Raw genomic sequence first — 27458 nt, forward strand, 5'->3', positions numbered from 1 at the left:
CTAAATAAAATATTGAACAGAAATATAACTATTATATAAACTTTATTTCCAGACCCAGAGGGATCCATAGTACAATACAAAAAACACATACATAGGGAGAAAAAATAAAATAATAATAAATATACAAGAAGTAAAAATAGACCCTCCACAGTGTTCAGTGTCTAACATACAGACATGTACACCAATGGTTCCACAGTCTGGACGAAAATCTTACAGAACTTCGTCTAGGGTTAGCCAACACAGCAATTAGGTCATTTTTTGACTCAGACACCCTACCCATAAAATCTAAACATTAAGTTACGCAAGACTGCAGCACAGGTAGGTACCCCAGCACTAACAAACATATGGCTTGCACTGGAGTCTCTTGGAACTCTTAGCAGCAGCCTCATGCTGTCATTATAAGCCACTGTGAGCTTCCTAATGCTATCTTGCTTATAACGGCACCAAAGATAGGCAGTATACAACGGTGTACAGTATGTTCTAAAGAGTGAAATCTTCACAGGAACAGAGCACATACTAAACTTACGACACAACATGTTCGCTTGCACATACAGCTTACGACGCTGCCTATAAATATCCTTGTCATCAGACAGGTCATTTGCAATATATGGCCAAGATATGTAATATCTGTGCATACATCAAGTACAGTACCAGATAGATAAAAATCAGGAAAATGAGAATGTTTATCATCTCTACTTCTTATAGTCATAATTTTACTCTTTTTTGGATTATACTTTATATCAAAATCTACACCATACTGTGTGCATAGTCTCAAAAGCTGTTGTATACCTGCACTATATGGGCTAAAGATGACCAAGTCATCAGCGTACATAAGGTGATTAATTAGTGAGTCACCAACCCTACAACCTGTACCACAAGCATTTAAAATCATAGACAAATCATTCATATACACATTAAAAAGAAAAGGAGACAGAATTCCACCCTGTCGAACCCCATTGGTCACTTTAAAGGGAGCCGTTGTTACCCTCCCCCATTTGACTCTCATTGTCTGATGAGAATACCAATAGACCAAGATTCTAATCAAAAAACCAGGGACCCCCCACTTTTAATCAATTTTAAAAACAATTTTTGATGATTAACACGGTCAAATGCTTAGAGGCATTAATGAAGCACAAGAACATTGTGGAATTTTGTTTATTATATCTATCTAAATTTCCTTTAGTGCAAAAATACATAAATCAGTACCATGCTTTCGTTTAAAACCAAATTGATTATCCATAGACAGGACGTACCTCTCAAGTCTACACAGAACAACTGTCTCCAGCACTTTTGACATAACACTGGCCAAAGCTATTGGCCTATAGTTATCTGAGCTATTCAGCTTCCCCACTTTATCCTTAATAACGGGTACCAGCTCAACAGACAGCATAGAATCAGGTAACTCCCCATGAACAAAAAACCCTGTGTAGCCACATAGCCACCAGAGGACACAGTTTCTTACTGGCAAGTTTAAGATGTTCAGCTGTAATATGGTCCGGACCACATGCCTTATTATCCCTTAGCTTCAATATTGCTTCATGGATTTCAGAAGAAGTAATAACAACATCATCATTATACTCCACATTATCCACCACAAACAGATTACTTTTTACACAGTTTAGTTATTGTAATAGTTCACTGTATAATTGAGTATTTAAGAATATTATTATTATTAATAATAATATGATTATTATAAAAATAACTAAAAATATATAAATAATTTACTATAAAGCTTATGATATTTGTAATGTAATATTTCACCATAAAAGTATTTAAGAAAATATTATTATTACTAAATAAAATATTAAACAAGATGATAAAATTATTATTGCTATTATTAATTTATGGTAAAACTGTAAAATTACAATACTAATATTTATGGTTGTCATGTGGGACACAGCCACATTTAATGTTAACCGAGATGACCTGTAATTCACTCCGAAATACACGACACATATTTATTTCACTAAATGCCTTGCTGTGATATTCGGTTTTATTACAGTTAATAGTGCAGGCCTGTCAGTCCGGATTAGAAGACCTCTAGTTGCTTCTTAACCAAGACTTGGTGAGATCTGGGATCTTGCCTGAGCTCTTCTGTGGCAGAAGGGAGTTGCAGTCTATTAAAAAGAGAGTCAAAGAAAAAAAATCTAAGGTGAAATCTTCTATTTGAGAAAAGCTCACAGGGACTTAGAGGTCCGCGCAGTGCGAGCACTCGGGCTGGGTGTGATGCCGAAGCAATGACTCCCTCCTAATTAAAAAGCGTAATGTGAGTGGTTGAGATGGCTGATTAAATTGGTGCAGGGATTAGGACTGGCAGTGCAGCTGAAGGGTTTTGATGTGGACCGCTGCGTGGTCAACGGACAGAGATCAAAGCCATACCATTCATCCCATTCCTCAGCAGTGTTTCCATAATGCTGCCTAAGACTGATAGATAGCGGGGTCTGACTGCGTGGGCAGCTGTAGCACATAATGGAGGGATCAGGATTCGTTGGCACATGAGGGAAAAGTGGTTTAGATTTGTTTGTTTGTTTGTTTGAATGGTTCTGATTCATGTCTCACTTGCCCGGGGTTTGATATGGGCTTTATTTGCTTTAAAGGGTCACGTCATGAGCAGCCCTTCTCTTTTATAACATTTTCTGCTGTGCTTTTGTTGGGAAAGTGTATGGAATCGATTTAAACGAGTCGAATGTGTTAAACCGAGCGGAGTCTATTTTCAAATTGATCAAAAGTGCAGTTTACTAAAGATTTCCGTTCTTTCTGTTTCTATTCATTAAAATAAATTATGAAAAAAAGAAAAAGAATCAGCATTTTTGAAGGATGACACTGAAGACTAAAGTCTTCTAAAAATTTAGCTTTGCCATCACAGGAATAAATTACATCGTAAAATATATTGCGGTACAAACCGGTTATTGTAAAGTGTAATAATATTTCACGTTATTAGTGTTTTAACTATTTTTGATTGAATAAATGCAGCAAAATTTTCAAGAATTTTACCCAAAACTTTTGATCTATTGTGTGTGTGTTTTTTTGTTTGTTTTGTTTTGATTGGTATTGGACAATATTGTGTATTTAATTGCTAATTTCCACATTTTTTTTACATTTAGATTAGACCTTTGACATCATCTGACAGTAAAATTCTCTTCGCTAATCTGTAAAATAATATTTTAGAACCTTTAATACATTAAGTCAGTAGTTAAATGTAGTCAAATCACAAAAGTGATATCCTTTTTTTCACACAAAATGCTAAAATGTTGTGATGCCTAAATTCACTTCAAATTCACATTTGAAAACAATCAATTTCAGTTTTTTTATATTTTGTTTGTAACTTTTTTTTAAAGTCTTTTGCTGCATTCTGGTTTGTTTTGACAGCAGTCTTTTGGGAATAAACAAAAATGAATGTTGTTTCTCATTTTCCTCTTCTTTTATCATTTGATATGCTTGGACTTCAAGTTGGTAAGATTGCATTGACGAAGAGTAGATTATTACTTATTTATTTAGCAAAATGTTAAAACCACCAGCAACCAAATGCATGTCAATTTAGGTCATTTTCTAGATTTGCAAAAGCACAATCCTCTGAATCTGTGAAGCAGAAATAAAGCTGATGTAATGGGTTTAAGGGGAGTCAGTGGGTTGGGAGTGAAAAGGACACTGGGAGAGAAATCCCACTCTCGCTCCTTGCATCGCAGGTTTCTTTTGTACTCAGTGCAACGCCTCCAGATTCCTTATAGTCAAGCATCAAAGACACGCACTGCCTCAGTTCAAGAGACTTATGTGTAGGATGGGTGTGAGCAGACTGTCGAGTTCAGCCCCATTGAGTCCGAGTTAATCTCTGAGACGTTTTTTCCCCCGCAAATCTCTCTTCTCATGGAGAAATATTGGTGTAACTGTATTGGCCTGCATAGAGAGACTTGTCCAACCTGATCTCTATATACACCCTTACATGAGTAACTGAATAGATTGAGGGCATTTTCGACGTCCTCCCGGTGGGAAAGCTCTCTTGAGCGTGATTTAGTCGTCTTTAACCTTAAATTAACTGCATTGGTGATCAAATGGTGCACTGACTGCTAAATCCGGCCTGTAGAATGAGAGCGTATCTCTTTCTTAGCACCGCTTTGTTGCTTTCCACCCATGGCATCGATACAGCATTTCTTGTTTTGATGTGCTTCCAAATAGCTTCCGGTGTTGCAGTGTATGGCGTCCAAGATTCTCCCTTAAGGAATATACCAGAGGCTTTGGCTTTACCTGTCTTTCCTTGTACTGCTCTCATAACGCCAGGAAATGGCTTGGCCCCTTTTTTTTTTCTTTTTTACATACACTTGTTTCCTCTGGAATATCATCAACCCAAGCTTGCTTCAAGTTCTCTGGAAAGGAGCTACGTGCAAGCAAAGGAGGAAATTCAGGAGAGCTAAAAGGGGTTTCAAACTAAAGACACCTGAAGCTGGAAAGTAGGGATGCACAGATATTAAAATTCCAGAGGATACTGAGAAGCCAGATGTTTTCACGAATGCCAGATATTTAAATTCCATCATTTAAAAAAATAATTAAAATGAAATGCTACTTACTGAAATTGGTTCTTTGCAGTAACGTACAGTTTTCTAACATTATCACTGCAGCAGCTAACATGGAATAATAATGAACCAATTAAATGAAGCAATTTCAGCATTTGTTAAAGGGTTAGTTCACCCGAGAATGAAGATTCGGGGTGCAAAAACTTCTCTAATGTATACTGAACATGAAATGACAATGGAAAAATAGTATGTTTATTAAATTTTTATTAAATTTTTTTTGCCTGCACTTAACCAACTAATACTAGTACTTACCTTTTCTTTTTCTTGTCTATCATATTCAAAAAAAAAAGAAAAAAAAAGAAAAAAAAGAAAAAAAACTAGGCTACGTGTTCTGTACTAGACTAACTGAGACTTGTCATAGCACTTGTATACCGTTGTTGTTCTCTCGTTGATCTGATTGTTTCTACTGTTCTCATTTGTAAGTCGCTTTGGATAAAAGCGTCTGCTAAATGATTAAATGTAAATGTAAATGTAAATTTAGGTCAATAAATAGATCAATAAATGCCTAGATAATGGTTATTCATAGTTGGTTCATATCACCCAGTGCATGCACTAGTGTAAACAAATTAAACCTTATTGTGAAATCAGTCATTTTTTTATGATAAAATTAAATATAAGCATCTATAAACGCTACAGTACGGTGCAACGTTTTAGGCACTAAAAATGCTGTAAAGTGAGGATGCCGTCAAAAATAATGCCATAAATAGATTTTATTAATTAACTTCTATTAACGTAACTAAATGAAATCAACATTTGGTGTGACCACACTATATGTTAAAAAAGCTTTTGTCCTAGGTGCACTTGTGCATTGTTTTTCAGATAGCTTTGCAGGTCAGTTTCTTGAAGTGTCTTGGAGACACAGTTCTTCTGGATTGAGTCTGTCTCAGTTTGTTCTGTTTCTTCATGTAGCTCCAGACAGACTGATGATGATGAGATCACATCTCTGTGTGGAGCACTGGCTGCTTTCAGACAAAAATCTCACTGGATTATTACAATTAATGGCAAAATGAATGTTTGGAAATGTAAACTGATATTTAATACTGACATACTACATCAAAAGATAGAAATAACTGACTTAAAACCATTTTTTTTGTTGGTGAAAATATCAGTGGCCTAAAAAAAAAAAAAAACAGTTGTTTTAAATCGTCACAATATTTCTGTTTTTACTGTATTTTTTTCCCTCACATAAATGCAGCTTTGAGCATACTGTAAAACACTTCTTAAAATCATTTAAAAATCTTGCAGTCCCCAAACCTTTTGGACATTGGTGTACATTGTGCATCTCTACTGGTAGCAGCAGACAGTGCTCTGGAGACTCATGGAAACTGTAGAGCAGACTGAAGTCTGTATGTCATGCCTCATTAACTGATTATTGCCTTATGTCCTCACATACTTTGAATGCAAGCGTAATGAAATTGGGTATGACCTTCAATTCAATCCACATGTGGCCTGAAAACCCTGCATCCAGCCATCTCTTCAGTCCAGTCCCACGTGTATAATCAGACCTGAAACGAAGCGTTTTTTTCTGTAGGGTAACCTCCTTAAGAAAACAAATCTAAGGCAACAGAAACTCGATCTAACCTAATGGTTAGCGAGAACTAGAGGCTGTGGAGGTGAAGAAAACACTCTTTCCAGTTTCTATTGAGTCCTATCATTCGACCGGCATTTATCTCTGTTACTTGAGAACGAGCGAGTCCAGAGGCTAGAGTAAGCTTTGAAGTGATTCTCCACCCTCTTTTCCGGGACTGGCCCATGTTGGGGGTCGTTCTTTTGATTGACAGGTGGCGTTGGCACAGGGGCTGCTTGTTGCGATCCTCTGTTTGACGGTGGGCTGAAGTACCTCAGTCGGTTGCATTGCAGCGGAGCCAAATGTTATGTGTGTGTAGAGGGGTGGAGGATGATGCCTGCGGTCGAGTTTTGTGTGTGTGAGGTTGTCAGGGAATGGGTGGATCGTTTGACTGGTTTGTCTCTTGGGAACCATGTTTTTGCTTTCTTTGGGAACAGGTCGTGCATGAGCAAGCGCTCATCTGTTTTCCAGTGGATTCGCATCGGTTCTGTCATAACTGTGATGGGAACGTAATGCACTGCCACCTTATTACGAGGTAGTTCATGTGAAAATGAAACATTTACTCACCCTCATGTCATTCCAAATCTGTACACTGTAGGTGCTTTAAAGTTCCTTCACACCATTTTTGGTTCCACAAAGAACCATTCAGACAAAGGTTCTTTAAAGAACCATCTCTTTCTTACCTTTTTATAATCTGAAGAACCTTCTTTCAGATGTTAAAGTTTCTTCATGTAACCATTTAGACAAAAAAAGGTTCTTCTATGGCATCGTGAAGCACCTTTATTTTTAAGAGTGCATGTGGAACACGAAAGAAGATATGATATAAAATGTGTTGGCCTAGCATTGAAAGCAAAGTGAAGATATCTTCTTTTGCTTCCTGCAGGAAAAGCAATGTGAGGTTGAGTAAATGATGACGGAATTGACATTTTCACTCCACTTTAACTATCCCCCTGAAAACATTTCAAGCCCTTTTAGATCTTGGCAATGCACCAGAATTCCCCGCTCATGTTGGGCCATCCATGCCGTTGATCTCAGAAGGCCATTGCATGTGATGGGATGTGTTAGAGACGGTCTATATGGTGTTGACCTTTAAAGAGAGAGCTCACTGGATCAGCTCAGTCATCTCCAGCATTACTTCCCCTCTTTCAAGAGCCGACCCAATGCCTGCACACTTGTTTAAGTGGTAAGACGTTAAGGTCGTGTGTGAAAGAAGGGCGTGCTTATAAATAGAATTGTCCAGTCTATATGTGCCCCTTAATTTTTTAGAGTCATAGTTGTTTGTTTTCCACTTGATAGAAACAAGCACTCATGTTGCTGGAATGTTTGACTGACAACAAGACACTAGAAACTTGTTTCATAATGCACGTAAAGCTCAGAGCTATGGAAATATGATTAGTGAATCTGCTCATTCTGGCAAGGATCAGCTCGAGTCTGGCCTGTGCCAGTGGAAATATGGGGGTGTATCACTCGCTTTTATAGTGACACATTTTTCTAGTTTATTATTTATGTTCTTAGCAGATGTCTGTACCTAAAAGACTTTGAAGAAATGCATATGTTGTTTCTGGGAATGTTACTAATAGAGATGCACAGGTTAGAATTAATCAGCGTCTGTAGATATTGTATACATTAATTATGCATGCTTATTTCCCCTAATTTTGCATCTGGATTTCCTTTGCCATCTTTTAAAATTCATGTAGAGTTAATTCTTTGAAAAAAATCGTAGGACTTTGCTAACATGTTAAGTGTAGAGTTTTGCAAATCTTGTTTTTTTTTTTTTTTTAACACTGTACATTTATAATATTGCTCTTAGCTGATGTTTGTACTGAAAAGGACTTTGAAGAAACTGCATTTGTGACCCTGCAGCACAAAAGCAGTCTTAAGTCGCTGGGATATATTTGTAGCAATAGCCAAAATACATTGTATGGGTAAAAATTATTGATTTTTCTTTTATGCCAAAAATCATTAGTATATTAAGTAAAGATCATGTTCCATGAAGATTTTTTTATAAATTTCCTACCGTAAATATATCAAAACCAAATTTTTGATTAGTAATATGCATTCCTAAGAACGTCATTTGGACAGATTTAAAGGTGATTTTCTCAGTATTTTGATATATATTTTTTTTTTTTGCACCGTCAGATTCCAGATTTTCAAATAGTTGTATCTCTGCCATATATTGTCCTCCTAACAAACCATACATCAATGGAAAGATTATTTATTCAGCTTTCAGATTATGTAGAAATCTCAATTTCGAGAAATTGACCCTTACGACTGGTTTTGTGGTCCATATGTTGTTTTTGAGATTGTTACTAATAGAGTTGTACATCTCATATCGGTGCAATATCAGTTATTGGTGTAATTAATCAGTGTCTGTAGATATTGTATATATAAATAATGCATGTTCATTTCCCCTGTCTTTACATCTGTTTTACCTTTTCCATCTTTTAAAACTCATATAGAGTACATTTAACCCTCTGAAGTCGATTAACGCGTATACGCATTGAGGCATTTTCTCCTGATAACCCCGAAAAGAACTTAAATTACACTTTCAGTTTTGATCGTACAGATAAGAGCAATACATCAATCAAATCTGAAAAGGGTCTACTTTTTTGTATACAGACATAATAACAACAAAACTGTGTGCATTTATAAAATAAAGATAATAAACAAGGAGTGCTGTCTGCAGCCTTTGTCTGCGCTGATCTTCATTAACTGACATACAACTGTAACTCAGTGAATACTCAAGATCTAAGAATTGTAAAGGTGTCATATGATGTTGCTAAAAATAACATTTTGTGTAATGCAATGTGTTTATGTAGTTTAGGGTTCAAAAAACAAATTATTTTCCACATATCCTACATTATTGTTCCTCCTCTCTGGCCCGCCTTTCTGAAACACGTCAATTTTTACAAAGCTCGTCGTTCTGAAAAGCACTGTATGCTCTGATTTGCCAGCTATCCAGCGCGTTGTGATTGGCTGAACACCTCAAGCGTGTGATGGAAATGTTACGCCCCTTACCTTATTTGGAAACACACAGCATCTCCACGAACAACAATACTACAGCAAGAATAAAAGTTATGAATTCTTTTGTTGCGTATACATTCGAGCTGTGTTATGCAAATCTTCCAAAACAGTGACGTTGATTTTTGGGGGAGTGATTAAATGAGCCCTTACAGGAAGGCGTGGAGACTTTAATCTCTGCGACTTTACGGATCTTATATATGCACAAACAGCTTGTAATAAAAGTTAAAATAAAAAAAAGTTTTTGTTTGCATACTGTATGTGTGTGTTCTGTGTATATTTATTATGTATATATAAATACACACACATGCATGCATATATTTGCATATATTTTGAAAATAATGTATTTACATGTCTATATTTATATTCATATAATTTATATTAAAAATATATTTAATATATAAACAACCTTTTTCTGAAAAAAAAAAAAAAAAAAAAAAAAATATATATATATATATATATATATATATATATATATATATATATATATATATATATATATATATATATATATATATATATGCATGTGTGTGTATTTATATAAAGGCTACATAATAATTATACATAGCACACATACATGTATTAAGTAAACAAAAACTTTTATTTTGGATGCGATTAATCGTGATTAGTCGTTTGACAGCACTATTTAGAAATCAATACCAATTTTTAATGCTGTACATTATAATATTGTGATGCCTAAATTCACTTAAAGCATTTAAAAATAATTTATTTAGACAAAATATTGGAATATTTTAGAATATTTTTCTCTAATTTTGTTTTCAAGGCAAAAATTTCCTTTTTTTTTTTTTTTGTATTTTCCTTAAAATTCACACTCTTTATTGGTGACCATGTTGTTTCTTCTCACTTAACCTCCCACCCGCCTCTGCAACTCTCTCGCCCATTTTTTTTTCCTCTATGAAATATTTTTTGCGGCGAGCGAGCCAGTGCCGTGCCATCGGTTGTGGCATCAGCCGTTCCTTGGCGCAGGAGCCCTCGTCTGTTCCAGCGCTCTAATCGCATTCCAGCAGAGGCCCGGCAGCGGCTTGCTCCGCATTCCACAACTCTGGGGGCTTTCCAAGAGCCCTGCGCAGGCATTCCTCTTCGCCGGGACCTTCAAAGCGAGGGAGGGACTTCAAAGGCTTCGGTGAGGCTAGGTGTTGATGACTACAATCCTCCCGGGTACAGATTTACCCACCTCCTGAACTTCAAGAGCGGTTGTGCTAGTATTCTGGCGTGCACTTTTGCCTTCGTTGCCCATAAATCATGTCAAGTTAACTCTCGACGTATGCCGGATTCATTTTGCACCTAGCGGCTGGCGTATGACAGGCTGAAGTGTGAATGTTGTTGTCATGAGGGTTTCTCACTTTCTCTGATGTGGCACTTTAGAATGAATGGTTTACAGTGGGTGTGAACTGATAGGTGTTTCATGGTGAAAATGGTGTTTTTATTTGTTACACATTGCGATAGTTTAATATTATTTTACATTTATGCATTTGGGGGACTCTTTTTCTCCAGAGTAGCTTACACAACCATTCAAAAGTTGAGTTGACCATGAAAGGAATGAATATTTTTATTTAGGATTGATCAAAAGTGACAGTAAAGACATTACAAATTCAAATAAATGCTGTTCTATTTTTTTCTTTCTATTCATCAAAAAATCCAGACAAATAATATTAAACAGAGCAAATATTTTCAACATGGATAGTCATAATAAATGTTTTAATAATGGAAAATTCAGCTTTACCATTACAGGAATAAATTATATTTTAAAACGTATTCAAACAGAGAACTCGGAGAGGTTTAAATTGCAATACTGTTGCACGATATTGCTTCTTTTTTTTTTTTTTTTTTTTTTTTTCTTTTTTTTTCTTTTTTTTAACTGTATTTTAGTATAGATAAATGCATCCCTATTAAAAAAAGAAAGAAAAAAAACTCAATGACCCCAAATTTTTAAGTCTATGACATACATATTATTAGTTTGTGCATTCTGTGGGAATCAAACCCATTTCTTTAACATTGTTAGCATCATGCTCTTTATTGCTTGTTTTATTGAAAATATATAGGCTAGAACTTTAAACAATCATGTTCATGTTCAAGTGTAGTTTGTATTTTGTCGTTTGAGTAGCAGACCGTAAGCGAGAGAATCATTCTCACTCCATTGATGGTTTCAGTCTCTACTCACAGTCTTATAATAGACTCGCCTGTCACTTCCCCTCTGCTAAAGATGTCCTCCCCGGTGGCTCGATGAGACATATTTGAGTCTTTACATGGTATTAAGTGTTTGATCCGGTCTGAATTGCACCATTTGTTTGCTTACGTCGTTGTCAAGGGGACAGCGTGTGAATGGTTTTTCGCCCCAAGAGGTCTCGAGACTCTTTTGGCGTTCCTGTGGCTCAAACAGTAGAGCATGACGCCAAGGTGGTAGGTTCGATTCCCAGGGAAGGCCTTAACTGTTCCAATATGTACTTCTAAGTGGATAAAGAGAGGCTGACAAATGCTTGAAGTGTGTGCAGATGTCTTGGTTGTAAAGAAAAATGGTTGTACCTGCCATCAAAAGTCACCAGTGCACAACCTGTTTTCTAAACCTTGAGCAAATCTGAGAAGCTTGTGGTTGGTGCTCCATGATGTCACCTCCATTGCAATGTGCGCACTAGGTCTTGGGTGCATATACATGCTTTCTAGGCAAGAGTTGTTGGAGTCTTTGTTGGCCAAAGGTGACTTTTGCAACAGTCGTTCCATCGTTTTTGTCTAGACGACAAAAGAGAGGAAGTCGCCTCCTTTGAAAAAGGGCCCAGTCTCCCTTTATGAGATAATATTACAGCGTCAGAGCAGGCCCCACCTGCAAGGCTTCTCCAGCTGCCACACTGTAACTCTATCTGTGCTCTCTTCAAGGCTGCCATCCCCTTTGAAGTTATTTCCAGTGCTTGGGAAACGAGAAGACACAAGCAATCAGAGCGGCAAGCTCCTCCTCTTTTCTCTCTCTCTCTCGCTCTCTCTCTCTTTTTAAATATATGTTTGGAATTCTGTGTGCTTCAGATATTTCCAAAACTCTTTTTTGTTTTGATTATTGCTTCTTTTGCAGATCAGAAACGTGATTAGAGTGCGAGATTCTAAAGGTCCGACAGCTTTATGGCTGCGGCATGAAAGCGAAGAAGGAGAAGGAGAAAGATAAATAGTCCAGGGCAAGTAGAGGAGAAGCCGTAGGCATCTGTCCCATTCCAGTATTTCACACTCTTCCGATAGACAAACCAGAATAGTGTTGGAGTCTGTGAGTGCATCCTCTGTTTAGATAGTAAGTGGGAGTTCAGACGTCCAGCGCCAAAAGGAAACTGGCCGGCTCGCCTTGTGTACCCAATGCAAAGCTCTTCCCGCTATGTGTGGGCATTTGATTACAAGACAGCCTTCCAGTTTTATAGATGAGGAAATGTTAGAGATATGTAACAGCTGAGGGGATACACGTAGAGTTCAATCAACTGACGGACGACGTTAAGCTACGCTTGCTGGCGTGAAATGCTTTCCGTCACTTTTCTCTCGTAGTGCAAAAACAAGTCCTGTGTGGATGTTATGCTTGACTTGCGAACAGAGTACATTTTCATGTTTCACTGACAATTTTAGTCAATATTTTGAAATGAAAATGACAAATTAAACTAATTATCCAGTTCATGTAAATCACCTAAAATTAGTGTATAAATTTATAGTGCACTTAATATAAATAATAATGCCTTGCTATTGAAATAGAAATAATTTATAAATTAAAATATTGTATAATTACTCATTGAGTTGTAGTGTGTAATTTCTATCCACACATTCTGACTTGCAGGGAAGTTCGCATTTGCATCATTCTGAGCCAATACACATTTGTGTATATATGTGATGTAATCTCATATGTACAATATGAATGTGATGTATTAGGGGAAATTAATATGCATTGACTTCTGAGTAAGTATCCATTGAAAAGTATGTTCTATAATTTAAGAATGCGTGTAGTATGAATTTAATGAGGATGTAACTCACTGTCATATGACTTCGCTGCTATTGACAAATCTTTTCCCATAGCCTCATGGGATAGTAAAGTGTCCTTTGGATGCTCGATTCAGAATCTCGTTGGACGTACTAATTTATCCAGGAACTTTTCTAGTCTTTTCACGTACCAAGTCAAACCAAAATTGATTCAGACACCTTCAACGTTTCTCAAATTATCACAGTTTATTCGCTATTAAACGGTATTGAAATATGACAAGAACTTGGAGTTAAACAAATTCATCTTGATAATGTCAGATAACTTTGAGAGAAAGGTCTGTAATGGATTTGGTTGAATAGCTGTCAGCTGTTAAATGTAAGTACACAATTAGATAATACCAATTTAGGTCCACCAATTACCAAGCAATGCTTAATTTTGTTCAGTTTGTGGTGTAAACAGGTCGCATTAGCAATTAAAGAAAAACTCTTAAGCAAAGTCAAAGTCTTCGAGTAATGTTTTTATAAATTTTATTGGTAGTCCGCTGTATGTTTTACTTTATTTTGCTATCCTCACTTACATAAATAAACAATAGTGTCCTGCACCCACCAATAAAAAAATATATCAAAAATGATATCTGGTGTCTGAAGGATGTTTGTTTTGACTGTGTCTCGTGGATGCAGCCAGTGTTTTAGCTCTCAAGCGTTGGTTATTCTTGATCACTAGTGCCTCTTCTAAACCCCGTACAGCAGAAGTGTCCCACTCTATCTCTGTCAACCGCCAAAATACAAACCGAGAGGGAAGCCAGCAGTCTTCCGAAGCTCCCGAGCACACTGAGAATTCCCAGCACTCTTGCTTGTTTGAAAGGCTCTTGGCCTTGTTTGAAAAGCTGCCCTGAGAGCCGCAGCCGAGGACAGAGTTTCTCTAAGTGGCTGCCGGCCCGGAGCGAGGGGGGTTGTGAAGCCCGCTTGTGGCTTTGATCAAATATTCCCCCACCTCTCCTGGCAGGACGGTCTGTTATTCCAGGAACTATTCCCGCGGCAGGAGGCGGAGCCTAGGTGACGGACACAGGGTCAGAACTGGGAAAGGGGGAGTTTGGTGAGACCGGCGGTGCGAGGAAGGAGAGGAATTGCCTCTTGCAGAAGGAAAGAGTTATTTTTTTTTCTCCATGAAATCTCGATGGACTCAAGGCCTTGTTGCCATGAATGATATACGTGTCCCATGTCAAATTAAAGTTACGGTTAAGTAGGTTTGTTAGTTTTATACTCACTAATTAAGTTTAGTAAGACACCTTCAACATTTCTTACATTATATCAAAGTTTATTCGTTATAGTTTAGAAAACTTGGAGTTAAACCGTGTCGAAACAAATCCATCTCATGTCAGATAACATTGATAGAAAAGTATGAAATGGACTCGTTTGAATAGCTGTCAGCTGTTAAATGTAAGTGCATAATTAGATAATACCAATGTAGGTCAACCAATTACAAAGCAATGCTTAATTTTGTTCAGTTTGTGGTGTAAAAAGGTTGCATTTGCAATTAAAGAAAAATGTGGTCAGGTCAAAGTGCCTAAATAATTTTTGTCCCGTGTCAAGTTACGGTTGCGGTGGAGTAGGTTTGTTAGTTTTATACTTTCTAATCAGAGGACATCAGTTTGCTATGAACAGTCTTGGTGTGAGGTTACATGCAGTTGAAGCCAGTGAAAGTGGTTGTAGTGTGGGTTCAGGAGTGGAGTTTGCTATAGCTGGGCTTTTTGATTGTTGCGGGTGAAACTGATACTGGCCTTGACCTGAATGCCATGCCTTTGGCTGCGACTCATCTGTTCTGTTCTCTCTACTACTGGACCACAGCCACGATCCGTGAACGCTTGCTCTGTGTGTACTAACACGTTTAGGTCAGCTTCGACGATAAGAGGTCTGTGTTTTTCTAACATTTAGGCTACTATCTGCTGGTTTGATTTGAGATCTGCTGTGTTTAGTGTCACACATGGTCATTTAATATCTCATTTTAAGCAGTTTTGTTTAAATGATATAATATTGCGTGTCGATAATGGCGTCAGGGTTTAATTGAATTACAACTGTTAAACAAATACATGTTTCCACCAGTCAGTAATATGTCCCCCTGCACAGTTTTATAGGACTGGGTATTAATACAGATTTACTGATTCACTTCCAGTGTTGTTGTTGTTTTTAACTATTAAAAAAAAAAAAAATTAATACTTTAATAATTTATATACTTAAAAAAAAAAAAAAAAGCTAAATAGAAAAATAAAAACACTTAAACTAATAAAAATTAGTAAAGGGCCATATGACCTTTTTTTTTTTTATTCCGTTTTTTCCATTTTAATTTTTCCAGATTTATTTTTTTTTTTTTTAGACTCTGTTTTAATTGTTAAAATACATTTCATTCAGCAAAAAACATGTCTAATTAATTGAAATAATGAAACTTACAATATTTAACGGCAATTTATTAAATGTTTTACAAAAAATTAATTTTTGAGGTCCTTTGACCTTTTTTTTGTTTAATTTTTTTTTTTTTTTTTTTTTTTTTGCCATATTTTTTTTTTTTTTTTTTTTTTTTTTTCCATTTTAATTGTTTCATTAAATATTAATAAGCAAAAGCATCTCTAATTAATTGATTTTATTTGACATTCCGTGTTATACTGTAAATTCCATTTTATGACTGGATTCCGTCCACATTTTCTGAGTCGCGGAAATCATAAAGCCCTGCTAAAGTACATAGAATTAAAATGATAGCTGAAAATATACAAATAAAAGCTAAAATAAAATATTAATAAATTCTATAGTATTATCTAAATTATACTAAAATAACAGCAAGATTTTTGTCTTCCTGTTCACATTATTACATTATATAGAGATTGAAGATCGAGATTAAATGAAAAAGTCCTACTGTTTGGTTCAACGAAAGAAACCAAGCGTGGCCTAATATTTTTATGAGTGTTTTTGATTTGAGTTGAAGCTGGCCTTCACTGTTATGAATTGGCCCCAGGCAGATGTGCGAACACATACTGCTTTCTTTGAATTGCAGGACGCTTTGAACCCCCAACAAGTTTAATCAAACACCGTAAACCCATCAGAAGAAAAGCCTAAAATGGGTCCAGGAGAAACTCTGCTACCTGGACTGATTCTGAAATACTTGATCGAAGCATCAGTGAATTGAGTGTCTGACAAAGTTGGTGTGAGTGGCATTTTGATGTTTTTTTAACTCTAAATCAGGTCAACCCTCGTTCAGAGGCGAAGAGGAGAACAAAAAGTTTGCGTTTGTCCGTCTGTCCCCTTTGCTATTTTTCAAAGAGAAATATTTTGAAGGCTTAGTGTTACCATTATTAAGAAGGGCATGCTTTTCTTTGTACATCTCATCCTTTTATTATTATCATCATCTGTTAGTGCAAGCGAAAGACAAACAAACAGATAAAGGGGGTGAAAACTAAGCAGCACATTGGCAGCTGTCCATATTCCATGTATAGAGATAACTTGCATGGCTAGCTCTATTGAGAATCACTTACGCCATTGCAGCACTTTATGTACCTCACCAATCTGACCTTTTTTTAATTCCGTTGATGCTTAAGGTGGAACTGGGTGTGAAGAGTTCCACCGCCTGTCATCATAGTGATTCCCACTGTGATTTCATTGAGAACACTGCCCATGAAAGAAGATATACACATGTGAACTGAGGGTGGCGGAGCTGAACAAGGGACACCTCTTTTGGTGGTTAAAGATGAGATGGCTGGGCGAAGTGCAGAATGATGGACAGAAAAGGGAGAGATTGGGGAAAAGTGTGCAACTGTGCGTGCAACCCGTTGTTGGGGGCCTACTGGGGAAATGTGTTGGGGTGGCTTGGGGGGAAACATGAGTATTGGTGCATGTATTTTGTAAAATAGGATTACGGCATGCAAATGGTAACAGGTGCAGTTGAATTCTCAGTTTTAGTGTGTGACTTTTCTTGCATTATATATTTCAGGTATTGCTAATTGGCCTACCTTATCAATATATCACACAGAAAAAAAACATAAGTTACATAGTTGCTTGGGAAGCAATGTCAGCACGCTCCAGAAAAGTAGGCTAAACTAGATGGGAAATTAGGGAAGATGTGTATAAATCTGTCTAGCAGCCATGTGCCACATTGGTTTGCTATCTTTGACCTCTCCTGACGAGCCACTTTTTTTGCGAAACTGCAGCTAAATCCAATAAAATAAAAGTTTCCCAATGAATGCATTCTAGATGGTCACTGATTAGAAAATGCATCGTTCAGCAAGAGTATCTTAACATGATCTTACATTTTTGCACGAGAAACTAGGTTAGCCGTGGTCACCCTGCTTTAATATGTTGTCAGTTAAAATGCGAAAAAACTACAACATCAGCTAACTTTTATGCAAACGTGGAATCCAAGGCCTCTTGGGAGCTAAGTTAAGATGATAATCAGCTTTTTCAGAGTGGTAATCCAATTTGTTCATTTGGGGTAGCACTTCTTTATTTGCCCAGAAGCTCTCAGCAATGGGCAGGGAAGGGGTCAAATCAGTTGTCATGGCGATGTGTATATATGCATATACACACATGCAAACATGCATACATACAGTACATATATGCACCAATATTATCAATATGCACCAATATGTAAAGGATTGTCTAGTGAAGCTAATAGTACTAATAAAGTAATAAACCACCATGCTCAAGCAATTCATGACCTCATTCAGCGCTTGTGTAATTCCCAAACAATCTTTAACCTAGTTTTTTTTATTTTAGGAGGGTTTTATCTCCTGGAAGATTTTCATTGATAAACGACCATGTTGTCAATTTTCAACACATCAAAAGCGCTAGATTTCACACTTGGAACAACTGAAAGATGGCATTTGAGCCAAGAAGAGTGAACCTGATGGTTCAGTGCACACTTAATGACAGTGTTTATCATGTCTGCACCACTTAAACCTTTGCTGTTTAGCAGGAGTGGCGTGGCACGTCGATGTAGGGCAGTTTATAAAGGAAGTGGAGTTATGGCGCAATGTGTGTATAATATAGTTATAGGTGCACCTCTGCAAGGCATAATGCAATATGAAACTCTTTCTCTGTAAATTTATTGAAATAAAAACAAAACAAAATCCATGCAATTTCACTTAAGCTTTCTCTGTCTTGCAAGTCTTTGTAAAAATCTGTTTTCTAATCTGTCTTTTTTGGGAATGGAAGAGTGTGTGGCTAGAATTAGATTTTGGATTGAAACATTGAAGGACATTTTCTTTGTCTTTCAGATGCACCCTTTGGGCCTGTGTAACAATAACGATGAAGAGGACTTGTACGAATACGGCTGGGTTGGAGTGGTCAAACTGGAGCAGCCCGAGTTGGACCCCAGCTGCCTTACTGTACTGGGCAAGGTAAGGATGCCACTCAATGTCTTACTGTAGTAGATTAGATCAAAGTTCTGTTCATAAATGTCAATGCAATGTGCATTTTGAGTGACATTTCCCTAAAATAGTATTATTTGTGCAGATTTTCATGTTGCCTTGCCTGCTGGTCAAATGCAGTTCTGGCAGCATGGATTCCACTTTGATGCATACAGTTTTTCAAGCCCTGTTGAATGGTTTTGTTGTTGGAGACTGTCATACAGTACTATCCAAATAGTTTCACCTGATTTGTGGAACTGCTGTGATGTCACATGGTAAAATGCTTTCAGTGTGGTGGTGTTGGCTACCATTGCGCTTTTTAGACACACTGAACAAATCCAGATCCAGATGAAGCGTTTCCTAATTGGCTGAGCTTTCTGCAGTCTCAGGACACCAATATCTGTTTGCATGTTTGATCTTTTTATGGGGAAATTTGAAGATTTCCACACATTTATACTCAGCAGGACGCTCTTGCTCTAAAACGGCTAAATATTTTCCCATGTCTAATGCTGGAATGGGCTTAACGTAACACATGACACACTCTCCCGTTTGGATTCTCATGGAGATGTTCTTAATTAATCAGCATTCATTTAGCTTTCTGCTGTCGTCTTATTGGCACATGGGAAGTTAGTGCACACTGTGTGATTTTTAGCTTTTTTAAGACTTTGTTTTAAGACCGTTTTAAGATCTTTGATTTCAGCTTAGCGTAAAACCAACACAGATAGCATTCAAAACAAAAATCTGAATATCAGCGGATATGATTTCTGGAAAGTTCACGTTAGGTGAACGGGGTTAAACACATTCCATTTCTTTTTCTTTCTTAATAATGGGATAGAAAAACATCCTCCCCTTCTTTTGTGCCAGTGCTATAATTAGAGAGTCGGCTGTCATAATCGGGCGTCTGATATAGGCCTGCGCTCGGCTGGGGTTCTCTTTCTAGTCCCGGCATCGGTGTCTGTCCGGTCTCACCAGCATCCCTTTGACCCGCTTGTGCCAGTGTGTCCCTGCTGTGCCACCCCTGCCCTTATTTTTGTTTTTCTTCTCCTTTCACGGTCTCTTTTATCTTTCTGCTGTTGTCTGAACATGCATTCGTTCATGCATTTTTTTTTTTCTAAAAAAATTATTCAAGATTTCTAGAAAAATATTAGGCAGCATAGTTGCATACAAAATTGTGTTCTTTTCCCTCCGGTAACTAAATCAGTGTTTGGTTGAAATAAGTAACCTTGTGATGTTCAGTTCTGTTTATGGCTTTCAAACATCTGCATTCTTTCACTGATATGGATTTCACACTGTATTAAACATATGCAATAGAAGTGTGATAGCTGTTGTTATTATAGTCAGCATGCATCTTATTTATTTTTTTTGTCAGCTATTCACATGAACTTTAAAGTATGTGGTTTTTTGCCACATTACTGTGTGTTAAGGATGAGAATACAGATGCTCCCAAACTTTTAACAGAGAGTTTCATTCGGTTTGAGTATTTTTTTATTTATTTTATATATATATATATATATATATATATATATATATATATATATATATATATATATATATATATATATATATATATATATATATATTATTTATATTTATATTTATTTATTTATTATTTTTTTATATTTTTTTATTTTATAATTTTTATTAGTTTTAGGGTTTTTAAATGTGGTTTTTTTTTTTTTTTTTTTTTTTTTTATTTTTTATTTTTTTTTTTTTTTTTTTTTTTTTTTTTTTTTTTATTTTTTTTTTTTTTTTTTTTTTTTTTTTTTTTTGTTTTTATGGCAAATTATTAAAAACAAACAAAACCAGACCTCACTTAAGGTATCCAGAAGGAATTTCATTTCATTTCGTTTAATTTTCTGAACAGGTTTTGTCCAAGACTTTTCTTGATTCCCAGTCTGTGTAAATCCACATTTTCGTGGAGATGGAAAATTCTGTCATTACTCACCATTACATTGTTCCAAACCTGTAAGTGATGACATTTGCAGTTTTTGGGTGGAATTTCCCTTTAAGTACATGTGCACTCTTAAAACTAAATGTGCTTCACGATGCCATAGAACAGTGGTTCCCAATCCTGGTCCTGGAGAACCCCCAACACTGCACATTTTAGATGTCTCACTATTCAAACACACCTGATTCAACTCAGCAGCTCATTAGTGAAGACTCCAAGACCTCAAATGTGTGCGTCAGATAAGAGAGACACCAAAAGTGTGCAGTGTTGGGGGTTCTCCAGGACCAGGATTGGGAACCACTGCCATAGAAGAACCTTTTTGTCTTAATGATTCAATAAAGAACCTTTAACAATACAATGTGACAATTTGATGCCAAACATAACTCTTTACTTTCAGTGATATGCAACATGAAGTGGGTCCCGTGAATGGTTTGTCTTCACTTTAAAGACACGAGCGTCTCGGGTTCGTAGCACTCTGCCCTGTGTGTATGTTTGAGAAAAGGTCATGTAGGCTTCTCCGATTTGTGTAAGGTCTTGACGGAGCTGCCCCGCTGACATGTATATGTACACAGTTTCTTCCTCCGTTTCCTGTCTCTGTCCGCAGAGAGCTCACCTCCCACCTCTCCTGCTTCCTCTCTCGTTCCTGCTCATTCTTTTGTTCTGTTGCACCGCTCTTTCTCACCTACACTAGTCTCATCACTGCATTGTAGATCTTCTCATCGGGAATCCTCAGGAGACTAGTTTAAAGTGTTTATGGATCATGCCTGACCTGATGCCTTGTGCACTGGTTTCCTCAGGAGCCAATAAGAAGCCTTTTTTGAATGGCAGAGGTGTGTCATGAATTCATTCACGATACCTTAAGTGAGCTCTGCTTTTGCTTGTTTTTAATGACAGCACACCAAGAAATCTATATATATAGTTTTTTTTTTTTTTTTGCATTAGAGAAATCAATGACATTCTTACAAATGTTTACAGAAACGTGTCTCTTATTTGTGTATCGTACACAGATTTAGTTGTTTTTTCTTTGGTGAATGTACTTCATTAATTCCCAGCAGGTCCCTCCTCTTTTATGGGCTGTCTTGATCTGTTTGTTGGTTGGTTTCTTTCTTTCTCTCTTTTTCTCTTTTTCCTAACAGTGTTCTGCTCTGACACATGCAAAACAGGCTGAGGGGTTCTGTCCTTTCATCTGCCGACCGCATACTGAGTTTTGCCGTTCCCATTGCATCAGTCCACATGCCTCTCTCTGTGTGTGTGTGTGTGTGTGTCTGTGTGTGTGTGTGTGTGTGTGTGTGTGTGTGTGTGTGTGTGTGTGTGTGTGTGTGTGTGTGTGTGTGTGTGTGAGAAACAACAAGCCCAAATATCATCTGCTTTTAAACAAGTGGAAATGGACATGTAACATGGATAATCCATGGTATTTTATAAACTGTGTGTGTGTGTGTGTGTGTGTGTGTGTGTGTGTGTGTGTGTGTGTGTATCTATACATTGTGTGCATGTATGCGTATGGGTGTATTTATATATATATATATATATACACACACACACACACACACACACACACACACACACACACACTACCAGTCAGAAGTTTGGGATCAGAATGATTTTTTTATATATTTTATATTTTTTTTATAGTTCCTTCTGCTCATCAAGGCTGCATTTATTTGATCAAAAGTACAGGTGAAAGAAATGTAATATTGTGAAATATTATTATGATGTAAAATAATATTTTTCTGTTTGAATATACATTAAAATCTAATTTATTCCTGAGATGCGCCGCCTAATTTTTTCAGCATCATTACTCCAGTCTTCAGTGTCACATGATCTTCAGAAATCATAATAATATTCTGATTTATAATCAATGTTGGAAACAGTTGTGCTGCCAAATATTATTTTGGAACCTGTGATACTTTTTTCAGGATTCTTTGATGAATAAAAAGTTAAAAAGAAGAGCATTTATTTTAAATAGAAATCTTTTCTAACAATATACACTACAGTTCAAAAGTTTGGGGTCAGTAAATTATTATAATATTTTTATTTATTTTTTTGAAAGAAATTAAAACTTTTATTCAGCAGGGATGTGTTAAATTAAGAAGTGATAGCAAAGATTTATATTTTGAATAAATGCTGTTCTTTTGAACTTTTTATTCATCAAAGAATCCTGAAAAAAGTATCATGGTTTCCAAAAAAAATATTTGGCAGCCAACATTGATAATTCTAATAATAAATCAGCATATTAGAATAATTTCTTAAGGATCAAATTAATTCCTTTTAGATTATTTTTTCTGACCCCAAACTTTTTTACACTAGTGTGTATATTATTGATATCATTCATTATTTTCCAAGTCTTTTAAAGACATATAATAGTGTGGAAAAACAGTCATATTGCCTTGAAGTCACCATTTTGCTATAAACAGTGTGTTCCACTGAAGCGAGAAAGTCATACAGGTTTTTGAAAGACATGAGGGTGAGTAAATGATGACAGGTTTTTCATTTATGGTAACTATTCCTTTAAATGTTTATCATTATAACAGTTGTTGTACCTTTGCGTTTAATTCCTTTTCAGAAAGCAGACTTTACAAATAGTGAATGATATATTTATAAACTAGTGCTGTCAAACGATTAATCACGATTAATCGCATCCAAAATAAAAGTTTCCGTTTACATAACGTGTGTATAGTGTGTATATTTATTATACAAACACATGCATGTATATATTAATATTATATATATGTTTATATATTAAATATATTTATATATAATATAAAATAGAATATAAATGTATATTGTTGTTATTTTTTTATTATTTACTGTTGTGTGTGTGTGTTTTTTTTATATATTATTAATAATTATTATAAGTTGAAAGATAGTATGTAAATAAAAACTTTTATTTTGGATGCGATTAATTATGTTAATAAAAACTTTTATTTTGGATGCAACATTAATTCTGTTTTATTTTATTTTTCAGCAAGGCATTATCAGTCAAGTGACTATTTTGTAGCAGTGTAAAAGTATATTTCAGAAAAATGCTATTTTTTTTTAATTTCTATTCCTCCAATCTTTTTCTTTGAGAATCAAAAATATATAACTTTTTCTGCAAAAGTAAGCAGCGCACAACAGTTTCAACATCCATTTTTTTTCTTCGAATGTCGACATCAGTGTTTAATATTATTTATGCACTTTTATAGTAGTTATTAATCTTTTGTATTTGCTTTTATTATCTTCAGTTTTCATTGTACTTTTGAAGTTTTTTTTTTTTTTTTTGATGATTCGTATATAGTTTGGATTTAGTGATTTTTATGTAATGTTCATATTTTGTTTTGTTTTAGTTCAAGCTCAGTTTTAGTTCAATTCATGAAAAGTAGGTTATGGATAGCAGCACTGGTAGAAATATCAGTGTCATACATCTTTTGATGGTGACGCATTGGGTTTTAGTTTTGGTTATTAGCACGCACACCATTAGAAGTGGCAGGAGTGGGTGGGGGGTGAGGGGGACGCTTTTTGGGGCCCTAGCTCTGGGGTTTCTCTCTCATGTTTGTGTATGCCTCAACTTGCTGATATTATCTCACTGGGTTTTCCTTTGCTTGGTGTCAAAGGTTCTCTCCCAGTGGGCGGAGCTTCTTCCGATTGGCCGCGGGTTTCTAGTATGAAATCATGGCTTTGGAACCCACTGAGTGAGTTGCCATGGCGACTGGGAAGCTCCCCTGTGTCATGTGTTTCAAAGTGAACCGAGGCCTGGCAGAATTATCCAGCCTTCAATGGGAGGCAAAATGACCATTATTAGACTTCGCAGTCCTGGCCCTCTATTTAAAGAGAGAAGAAAAGAAACCCGGGGAGCTTAAGACAAGGGCTGGAGGGGAACGGGAGAGAGGGAGACGGATAAGCCGCCAGGGAAAATGTCGTGGCGGTCTCTCGGTTCAAAGAGCTCCCCCAGGAAGTATTTTGTTTTAGTGTTTACAAGAGAATGAAAATCAAAGACTTTGCAAAGCACCTGTGGATTTTTCCCGAACGGATCGAGCTGAATATGTGTGACGCGTCACTTTAAGGGTGGTGCTGCGAACAGAGCGTGTAATGTTGTGTCTGCCAGATGCGGTGTTAGTATGTGTGTGTTTCTCTTTGAACGCCGTGCCACGCTGGGATGGGCCGAGCCACTTGGCAGGCTTTTTTTTTTTCTTCCACTTTTCCTTTCATGGATTAAGTTCCATCCTGGAGTTTTAAGACTCTTTTATGCTCCGGAGGGGGGTGGTCTCTGTGTGTGTGAGGGGGTCAGCTGTGAGTGACTTGGAGGGCTACAGAAAAAGAGAAGGGAGAAGAAAGCGTTAGCACACACCTGCTAATTGAGAGGAAGTTGAGGACTTGACGGAGGGGGGCGAGGAAAAACGAAGGATTGAGAGGAAAGGGGAGAGACAGTGAGAGGGAGATGCAGAGCAAAAAAAATAAAAACAGCCTAGAGGACATTTTTTGCTGTTTCTTTTCAAGACTGCATTTACACTGCTGTTCAAAAGTTTGGGATCAGTAAGACTTCTAATGTATTTGGAAGAAGTATCTTATGCGTTTTTTATCCATTTAACACATGCTTGCTGAATAAAAGTATTAATTTCTTAAAAAAAAAAAAACTGACCCCAAACTTTTGAATGGTAGTGTATATTGTAACACTGTTCTTTTTAACTTTTTAGTCATCTTAAACAAAGTATCCTAAAAAGTATCACGTGTCCCAAAAAATATTAAGCAGCACAACTGTTTCCAACACTGATAATAAATCAGTATATTAGAATGATTTCTGAAGATCATGTGACACTGAAGACTGGAGGAATGATGCTGAAAATACAGCTGCCCATCACAGAAATAAATTACATTTTAAAGTATATTAAAATAGAAAACTGTTATTTTTAAATTGCAATGATATTTCACAAAATTGCATTTTTTCTGTATTTTTGATCAGTTAAATGCAGCCTTGATAAGCATAAGAAAATACTTAAAAAAAAAAAAAAAAGTTTTCATGATATTATTTTTTATTTTTTTTAATTAAACCTGAGACTTCTGTCCCTCCATTGAAAGTCCATTCCATTTTGACAATAACTTGTGGAGAAAAAAAAAAGAAAAAAGGTTCCAAAAGGAGGTTTTCACTGTCATGCAGACGAATCATTTTAGGGAAATCTTCAGTGAACCATTTTTTTTTTCTTAAGCCGAGCACACATGGTGCAATTTTAATTAGTCCTTTATGATTGTTGCTTGTCAGACTGTACGAACATGATGATCATGTCACACTGGGATCTCATTGTCATTAATGTCAGACTACGACAGACGTGATGCATTAAAAAGCGGTGTTTTATATTATCAACCCATACACGTTCAGCAACTGAGCAGCATTGCACGTGGCGCTGAATTGTTGGAAAAGTATATGAACGGCAGCAATACTGGCATATTTAGGAAAAATAGTGTAAGCAGCCCTACACACCCACATGAAAACAGTGACACAACCAGTGTATATCATAGAAAAGGCAACGTATCATATGAATTCCTTGAGCAGAGGACTGGAGCGCCGGAGTTAATTCTGCATTAATTCTGATCATGGCTTGTCTTAAAAAAACAAAGACAGTGTGCAATCGTCATAGAAGTCGTCACACTGCAGGACTGTGCACCAAATCTTCTGACACTACCAGAATTTAAAGTCAAATTTGATTCCATTAATCAGCTGTTGGTGAACATATCAAACCAGCGATCAAAGACTACGATCTTTAGCCTAGGATTATAGCAATCTCAGACGATCAAATCATGACCAAAATCGCACATTGTGTGAAGAACATTTTAATAATCAAATGAAACTTTTTCCAACCTTTTGTTCAATGGAAGTTTCCATGGATGTTAAAGATTCCTTATGGATTCACAGATACCAACAAAGAACCTTAATTTTATTTTCTAAAAAGTTTGTAAATAGATTGTAAGAGATCTATGCGAATCAGACGGTTTATTAAATAATTAAATAATTTTAATGTAAAGACCCAAACACTGATCAGCGCACATACACAGAGCTCATTAAATATGGTCAAGAGAAAATTCTCACTCCAAACCTGTATGACTCGATAGCTATTGGTGTCCAATACAACAACAACATAAAAAATAATAACATATTAATAATAAATAAATGAATATGAATGTTTAAAAAAAAAAACTTGGAAAATATAAACAATTTGGGTGAACTACCCTTAGAACTTTGTCTCCAGTGTTTCTTCTGAGGAGAAATAAAACACTATCTAGAGCTATAAAAATGTGGACAGCAGATCATTTGGTCTTGTAAGAATCTAATGAGAAATCGTTTTGCCGAATCTTTTGTATCTTGTGAGGCTGCGATCTCTTCTAGACGAGACGTGTGAGATTACCAGAGCCTCTGGGGATCTCTGCAGGAGCCTTGAGTCTCCATCTGCACTCCATTTAATCTCATTGCCATCAAGGAGAAACAATTGAGATGTTAAGCAGATCTCCTGCGCGATTTGTCTTTCCTGCGGCCGGGCTGAACTGGAGAGAACTGGACTGGAGAACACACCTGGTAGCCTCAGGTCAGGTACAGATACGGCTGGTGAAGAGTGAGACGTGTGAGCGCAGGGAGGGATTGTGGGAGGTTGAATTACAGCTCTCTGGAGCAGAAGGGACAATAGAGCAAGAGGGAGAGTTGTTCTCCTGTTCCCTGCTCTCTCATACAGAACAGCCTTGAGAAAGATGAATGAATGAGAGGCCGAGGTGGAAAAAACAGAATGAACGTGCGAGGAGTTTCCGTCAGATTCCTTCCTTCATTGAAAGAGAAACCTCATTTTTTTCTGCTTGTATCAAAGTGCTGCCCCCCTGTAAACACCCCCCCGCTGCAAGGGTTAATCTAAGCGCTGGAAAGCCGTTGTGGTCTTGTATAGGCCGAGTCTAAACCTGCTGTTCTGTTTGCCCGGGGAGAAATGCAGCTCGCCAAAAGCAGATCCCATTACAAAGACACAGACGCACACACAAAGTGTCTC

General features: G+C 36.6%; 1 protein-coding gene across 1 annotated transcript in view; it reads left to right on the forward strand.

The window, feature by feature from the left end:
• Positions 1–27458, forward strand: part of LOC109103419 (E3 ubiquitin-protein ligase znrf3) — a 68068-nt gene that overhangs the window by 19921 nt on the left and 20689 nt on the right. Inside the window, exon 2 of the mRNA XM_042723525.1 lies at positions 18378–18500. Coding sequence (XP_042579459.1) covers positions 18378–18500 — 123 coding nt within the window. The remainder of the gene's footprint in view (positions 1–18377; positions 18501–27458) is intronic.

Source organism: Cyprinus carpio, chromosome B5, assembly GCF_018340385.1.
Source record: "Cyprinus carpio isolate SPL01 chromosome B5, ASM1834038v1, whole genome shotgun sequence".
Taxonomy (NCBI): Eukaryota; Metazoa; Chordata; class Actinopteri; order Cypriniformes; family Cyprinidae; genus Cyprinus; species Cyprinus carpio.